Here is a 7814-nt window from a genome sequence, read left to right as displayed (position 1 = left end):
TGCTGGGGGCGGCCCGGGAGGGACGGGACAAAGTGAAAGTCTCCAGCCGCGGTTTGGGGCCCGGGAGGAGGCTCTAAGGGCGTCGGGAAGAAGGAAGGGGGTGCTGCTTGCTCTTTATTTGGTGTGTGGAGCGGCTTTTGGCGGGGAGATGGAGGGGCAGGCTCTCGGGGCGCCCGGTGGGCTCCCGCAGAACTGGAGCCTTCTGGAGAATCCCTCGGAGGAGCGAAACGGGCCTGCCAAGCCGCCGGGACGCCCTTCTGGAGAGAAGCCCCCGGGTTGAGGTTGGGCCCCGGGTTCCGCCCCGCGTCCCGGGAAGCTTCGCGGTCAGGTGTGGAAGCAGCTTGCGCGGTTTTATCGAGCGTTGTTTTGTCTGCACCTTCGTGGAGCAGCGCGGAGGCCCCAGAGGGCACACACTGCTTCTTGGCCTCAGACAACTGGGTGCCCCCCCACGCCCTGCCCTGCCTTCTGGGTGGGACTGGGTCCCAAGGAAAGCCGTGGGGCCACCCCGGCCAGCCGCCCCTGGCTGTGCTGCTGGAACCGCTCCGCCCTGTTCTGCTCCCCGGCTCAGACTTTCTCGTGGTTATTCTGCTGACTGCAGAGCTCTTTGCTTGGCTGACATCCTGTTTGTTTTTTTGTTTTTAACATCCCATGTGTTGCTTCTTTTTATCACAGAAACGCTTCGTTAAAGGGCTCAGGCAGTACGGCAAGAACTTCTTCAGAATTAGAAAAGAGCTGCTTCCCAGCAAGGAAACGGTGAGTACCGCTGTACTTTCCGGAACTTGATTTTCCCTCTTTGCTCCTGCTGCTGCTTTTGCCCTGGATCTTAGGAAATGGTTCCTTTAGCCCTGCCCCGTGCGCACTCAGGCTGGCCTCCAGGATTCCGGTCCTCTTAGGGCTTCACGTTTGACGGTTGGGCTCCTGATTGCAGTGAAGTGACAGATTAGACTGACCCCTGGGAATAAAATGGACTTCTGTTGTAAGGCCAGAATAACGTGGGTTTATTTTTCTCTGGCTGGGGGGAGATCACTTTGGAGTGTTAATATCAAATTGTAAAAACAGTGACTGAAATGAATGTCTTTCATCACGGGTTTAGGTTAAGTTATTGGCAAGAGTGGTCAGTCGGACAGTAAGGGATCTGTAGCTCACTATTTTGAATTCTGTTTGCCTTTTTATTTAACGCTATGTCTTGAAGGGTAGTTTTAACTCCTTAATTTTCCAGGCCTAGAAGTTTGCACTTTTCGTTGGACAGATAGACAAGGATTTTTATGCATTGCTTAGACGAAGCTTTTAATAACTAATGTTTCACAAGACTGAGCGTCAAATTTGATGAATGCGCTTGACAGACTTGCGATGAGGGGGTATTAGAAAACTTCAGAGTGAAGTTCAAGAGAATTGCCCGCCTTGGTTGAGTTTCATTTACCTATAATCTCCCACAGGTGGTGTAATAGGAGGGGGAGGGGTGGGCCAGACTGGGGGCCGGGCCCAGCCTCTTCCCAGAGGGCGGGAGGTGGAGCCCAGCAACAGGAAGTGCTTGGGAGGGCTTAATCTGCCCAGACTTCCGCGGGCCCTTGTTTTCCCTGGGGAAGAGGGCATTGATGAATCTCCATTCTAAAAGGGTGAATTGTTACATTTCACCTGGGTTTTGTTTTTCTAATCGTGTGCTCATTGATTTCCTCTAATTTAATTTTGATGCTTTTGGTTTTTATAGTGAAGTTTCTGAATACTTTCTCTCTGTAGTACCTTGAAAATAATAACTCTAGGGAAGAAGACCTGACATAGTTGATGGTTTGTTACCATCATAAGTGAACTTGCAGTATTTATCATCAAAAAATGCTAAGATGAGTCGTTTTGGGAACAGTTCCAAAAAAAAAAAAACCACTACTTGCAGTTTTAACTAAAATCTTGTGTGGTCTTTTTTGTTTGTTTGTTTATTTGTTTTAAGATTTATTTCACGCATACAGAAGTGGAGTACAGGCCAGAGGTACGGGAATGACAGTGTTACAAGGCAGGGAGAGAGGGGGCACCCCTGAACCCCCAAACCTGTCTGCTCTAAATAGGTTCTGCCATCCGCCGCATGAAGACAAAACATATAAGACTCTAATGAGAAGGAACTTTAATACAGTGAGTGTACAGTACTGAAGCTAATATAATTTCTAACTCAAACACCTCACGTTACCCATCCCCTTATGGGCTTGGCCCAGAGCAAGGCCTGCAAGCCCGCCGCAAGTCTAAAGCACCTTCTGACCGGGACCCATGGGAAAGGGTCAGGAATGGCCAGACAAGTCTGGGGGGAAGAGCACATCAAAGTCAGGGTAACGCTGCCATAGTCACCCCCAGGGTCTCCCGCCCACATCTCTTTCAGCCAGTCCAGGGCCAAGAAATAAACAGTTTCTTCAATGTGTCTCTCTGTTCCACGTGGCTTCCTCAGGGCTCCTTCTGGCTCTCCATCCCACTTCCTTCTTCCTCAGATTCCTTCTCTTCTCTGCTTTTCTCTCCTCAGCTCCACCCTCCTTCTGGGTGGGCCAGGGAACCTGGAACATCCCCTTTAACTAGGGACCACCCTGTTACAAGAGGACCCACCTGAGACAGAGTGGGAAGCAGAACAGGCTCCCCACTGCTGAGGGGAACAGCAGGCAGGTCAGGAGAGGTCTGCCACACCATGTGGGTCAACTCCGGGGTGGGCATCGAACTCATGCTGAAGTGGCTTTAGCTTCTCAGTGCTGCACTTTAACCTGCTGCACCACCAGGGAGGCCCAAGTCTATGATTATTTATTGCTCTTTGGAGAACAGATGGGAAAGCGGTATTTAATATGGCATAGTAAAATGAAATATTTCAAAGTTTTCTGAGGATTGCAGTTATTTGTAGTTTGATAAATATTTTAAACAATAAAATGGAGTTTGGCTTGGCCAAACTGGAGTGAAGATAATGAGAGCAGTGAGCAGATGTGACCTGACGTGATGGGCAGATTATAATCATACAACTCAAGTTTACCTGCTGAAAGATACTCGCCATGGAGCTTTACTACAAAAAATTACTCCACAGTTGCTTTGAGTTTGTTTTAAAAAGTAAATGTGTAATAACATGATTAAGGCTGTTAATCCGCAGTCAACACAGGGAAATGCTGATCAATCCAGCGTTTTGTCTCCCTAGTAGCAACAACTGTGATTTTGGTCTGCTCAGCCACCCTTTTTTTTTTTTTTTTTTTTCCGGTAAAGATTTATTTATGCACACAAGAGCTGAGGTGCAGGTGTGAAAGGGTTCACCAAAGACAGAGTGGGGAGCAGGACAGGAAGGTGAACTGAAACACTGCTGAGGGGACAGGAGAGTCTGCCGCACCATGTGGGTCACTCCCTGGCTGGGGATCGAACTTGTGCTGCAGTGGTTGTGGACAGCCCCACAGTGCTGCGCTGTAACCTGTTGTGCCACCAGAAGGGCCCTCAGCCGCCACCTTGTTCTGCATGTCACTGGCCACTCAGGGCGTCTCCCCTAGAGAAGGCTCCGTAAACCTACGTTTGGATCCGATGCCCTGCACCTTTTCCTTGCAGTCCCCCCCACGCCTCTGCTGCCAGCGCGGGCTGCTCTGGCCCCAGCAGCCTTCCGCTCATCGCAGCAGTGGGGAAGCTGTCTGCAGCGGTGAGGGTTGTCATGGGGGTCGTTGGCCAGGCCTGCCCGGTGCCCTGCTGTCCTTGGCACAGAGCTGGGGTAGATCTGTGAACATTTTCATGAGCGGGGAGAGGCACTGGTCTTGTGCTGCCCTTGGTTATCGGCACAGCCAGGCTCGTCACTCACACCACCCGGGAAGGGGCCAAAGGTGACTTTCATTTTTTGCTGCAAAAGATGAGAAAATTGGGAGGTACCAGTGTCTTTGGGTCAAATCACCCTCGGTGGAAATCTTCATGGGTCATGCCCCTTTTTATAGCAAATCTCTCTAATCGAGGTATTTTCCACACCCTGTTCTACTTACTGGAATTATTAACTCATTTTTTTGCCATTCTCAACTGACTGGAAGCTTCAGAGGGCATCAGCACCCGGAAGGCCGTGCCTGGGCACTACTCCTGGCCCCTGCAATCCACTCCCTTTCCCAGGGGGACTAACCCTAGCAAAGACTAGAAGTCTTTGTCTCCACAGCATGTTGGCCTTGCGCTAGCCACCTTCTGGATGCTCCCGTGTTTATGAAACTTTGCATGCATTGCACGGTTTGCGTGCATTAAGAACAAAGTGGTGGTTCTTGCCCCGGGCAGCCACAGTGAGGGCCTCAGGCCACTATAAATGGCGCAGTCCTGCCTGTCCCTTCCGTGCTCTTGAGAATTCCCAGCAGTGATGACGACAGGTACCCTTCCCGTCTGTCTCCATACGACATGAGGTAGCTGAGTGATAGGAAAAGCACAGGATTATTTTTCATTTGTAAGTGTATCAAAACCATAAAAAGAAGTTACCTGTTTGTCTTTAACATATATTTCCCCAAGCCCCTGTAATGGGAAAGCTGGGGGTGGCCGAAGACCTGCCTGAGAACTGCATTTGCTCCCACAGCCCTCTGGTGAGGCGGCGCTCCTTCTCCCAGCTGTTTCGGTGCGGATGCACAGGCCAGGGCTCCTGGCGACGTGGGTCCAGTAGGCCAGCTAGCTCTTTGGGTTTGCGGGATTTGTTACACGGGGCTGGCTTTCCTCAGAGCCCTGCTGCCTACTGAGGGGGAGTGGCTGTGCCTGCAGGAAACCACCTGTTCATAGAGGCTTCATGGAGTGGGTCCTGTGTGACCCTCACGTGCCAGGAGCACTAGCTGCAGGCCAGATGTCTGTGGAGGAGCGTGCGGCCCGATCTTGCTCTGTGCTGTCGTCACTGCCCTTCTCCCCTCTCCACTCCCAGCAGCCGCGCTTCCCTGGGGCTACTCATAGGTGGCTGTGAGGTCGGTGGTCGGTCGTAGACCATGGCCTAGAGTCTGCTGAGCCCCTCCCTGCTGTGCTCCACCTCTCGGGCGCTGTTGGGCCCAGACCACCCTGAGCCTGTGGAGGGCACGACTGTCTAAATCCCAGTGCGTGCCTGGGAGCTGGGCTGCTGAGGAGAGGGGGGGATCCATGCCTTTTGGGCTCTGCTTGGTGCCCAGCCACGCATTCACCGGTCGATGGGGTGGTGTTAAGTAGGCCCCAAAATAGATGGCTGAAGAGTTGAACTTGCTAACAGGAAGGGAACCATGGTGCGAGTCATATAAAGTCATGGCTGTTCCAAAAGCAACTTTTCACTTGATTTTTATATACATCATGGTTTTCGCCTCATCTCGCAACAACCCTCAGTGGCAGGGACGTGTCTTCCATGCTGTGAACGTGTCTGCTGAGGCAGCGACTGCCTGCCTGACACGGGGCACTTGTCCCTGGGCCCAAGCCGCCTTGTGTCACTCTGCCCACTCTTGTTGCACAGACACAACCTGGTGGCATAGGCCGCACCGTGCTCCCGCAGCGGCCAGTCTGCAGCGATCGTTGGGGGCAGGCAGTTTGATCTGCCCTGACTTGGAGGAGAGCAGAGGCCCTCCAGAGCTGTTCCTCTGCAGCAGGGGACGGGCACACATGCTTCTTGGTCTGCCCCTTAGCTGTGATGTTGGCACCGGACGTGGTACAGGTTGAGCTGATGTTGCTGGAAACCCAGCTGTCGATGTGTTAATATTTATTATACTGGAAACTCATTTTCACGCATTGCCATTTTCAGAACTGAACATTCTGTGTGGTTTGAGTTTTGTGTATTCACTGAGCAAACAAGGAGGAGTCCTCTGTCAAGGAGGGCTTTTGCATCGGGGAAGATGTCCCTTTTGCGTGCCTGTGTGGCTGCAGTCTCTGTGGCCAAAACGGGACCCTGGTGGTGTCAGGCCCTACAAAGTGAACACAGAGACCAGCAGCACTGGAGACAGGGAGCCTGGGATGCCTGAGCTGAGCTTTGAAGGAAGGAGGTTTTGCTAAGCCATACTTGGGAGAATGGCGCAAGCGACTTTGCAGCTGCAGGAAACACGTGAGCAAAAACATGGAGACAGGAAATTGCAAAACGTGCCCAGGAAGCACGTGAGTGTGGCTGGAGAGAAGGTTCCATGAGCTTGTGCAGTCAGCTTGAGCCAAAATCACGGTCTGAAGAGGTGGACCTTGGGAGACTGGCGTTGTTTGCTTCGGGATGCTTTTTGGAAGCCAGTGTAAGCTTTTCAGAAGAGAAGTGAGCCTTTGGGCTGAGCTGCTGAACAGACAGAACCAGAGAGGGGGTTCCTGTCATAATTCAGTCTTGAAATAAGACAGAAAATAGGGAGCTGAGAGATTTATGGAGATGGAAATCAGGCTTGTGTCTTCAATTTTTCTCTGTTGAAAATCAGTTGCTTTTTGAATGGGACCAAGAACCCGGGGCAGGACTTAGATGTTTTGGGTTTTCTTTAACTTGGGGTGATGTTGTGCAATTGAAGGTTTTCCTTTGAAACACAATCATTCACCTTAATGTTTCCGGGAATGAAGTCTATAAAGTATTTTCATAACGGCTGAATATTAATTATTTGTCCTCCAGGCAAAGTATCGCTTGCGTAGAGTTTATTTCCCCAGCAAAGACTAACTACTAATGTTGAGGAAAAGCTTTGAGACTGAGTAATCAAGAGTCTGTTAGTATTGAGGTTAAAAATGACTAGCATTCAGTACAGGCTTCCAGCACAGTTTTATTTAATTTCAGATTATGACCTTAGATAAGGAATTTTCTAGCCTCGTTAATGCTTAATCTAATGTTATATAACAAAGTACACAACTACTTTCCTGAGTAGTTCTTCGGAGGGTGCGGGTCGAGTTCTGGCCACATAAGGATCCTTCCGGAGCCCAGTGTTAAGCAGAGCCCACCACTCGCGGCCCTCAGAATTCGCTGGCCCTGTGGACATCGCAGCCCTGGGCCTGGTATGCTCCTCCCGCACCAGGATCTCTGTTTTCCTGACTGCACTGCCTGGATGATTCACATACAAGGTGAAGTTTAAAAAGCACTAAGTCTCTGTATTGCATTCATTCCTAAAATAATGACACTTTTACTCCATTTAGTCTGTATATTTGCTCAAACTAGGACTTGATTTCGTTTTTCAAATTATTATAAAGTACCTCAAATGCCTAGGGAAGTATCTTGGGCCTGTTTTCATTATGAGTAGTGGAATGTCTTCCCATTCCCATTCCCATTCCCATCCCTGCGTGTTGCAGGTAAATACTGATGGCCTCTGTCAGTGCAAGGCCAGACCTAGGTAGGTTTCTAGTACAATAAACCTTTCTGTTTGCCAGGCAGCCTCTTCCTGATGCCAGCTTGCATATTAGTGCAGCTGTTTTCAGGTGTTTCTTTCACTGGTGCCCCTTAGTGTTAGCACTAACAGAAGTGCTTTGAGGGTTGGCAGGGTGGGTACAAGAGGAGACGTTTAAGTGCCCTGCTGTGTCCTCCAGACAGGTGGGAGATTCCCTGTGGGGGGAGCTTGCTGGTGGGGTCAGGCCCTGCATTTTAGCTGCACTGTCACTTTGGGGTTACTCCCACACAATGGGGGTTTGTTTCCATCAGAGTGGAGCAGGGAGTTGAATCTGTTCTGATCCTATAAACTGGCCATTGGGCTGGGCAGTGGCTCAGTTCCGACTGGGGTGGCTGAGAGAAGGGCTGAGAAGGCTGAGAGAAAGGATGAGAAGACGCTGAGAGAAAGGGTGAGAAGACTGCGAGAAGAGCTGAGGACTCTGAGAGAAGGACTGAGGGAACTGAGAAGGCTGAGAGGACGCTGAGAGAAGGGCTGAGGACTCTGAAAGAAGGGCTGAGGGAACTGAGAAGGCTGAGAGGACGCTGA

General features: G+C 50.7%; 1 protein-coding gene across 1 annotated transcript in view; it reads left to right on the top strand.

Annotated features, from left to right (window-relative positions):
* Positions 1-7814, top strand: part of RERE (arginine-glutamic acid dipeptide (RE) repeats) — a 193365-nt gene that overhangs the window by 145681 nt on the left and 39870 nt on the right. Inside the window, exon 11 of the mRNA XM_004679306.2 lies at positions 673-753. Coding sequence (XP_004679363.1) covers positions 673-753 — 81 coding nt within the window. The remainder of the gene's footprint in view (positions 1-672; positions 754-7814) is intronic.

The sequence above is a fragment of the Condylura cristata genome, unplaced genomic scaffold (genome assembly GCF_000260355.1).
Source record: "Condylura cristata isolate star-nosed mole 26May11 unplaced genomic scaffold, ConCri1.0 scaffold00008, whole genome shotgun sequence".
NCBI classification, from domain to species: domain Eukaryota; kingdom Metazoa; phylum Chordata; class Mammalia; order Eulipotyphla; family Talpidae; genus Condylura; species Condylura cristata.
The sequence above is the reverse complement of the archived record's forward strand: the minus strand, read 5'-3'. Positions and strand labels throughout refer to the sequence as shown.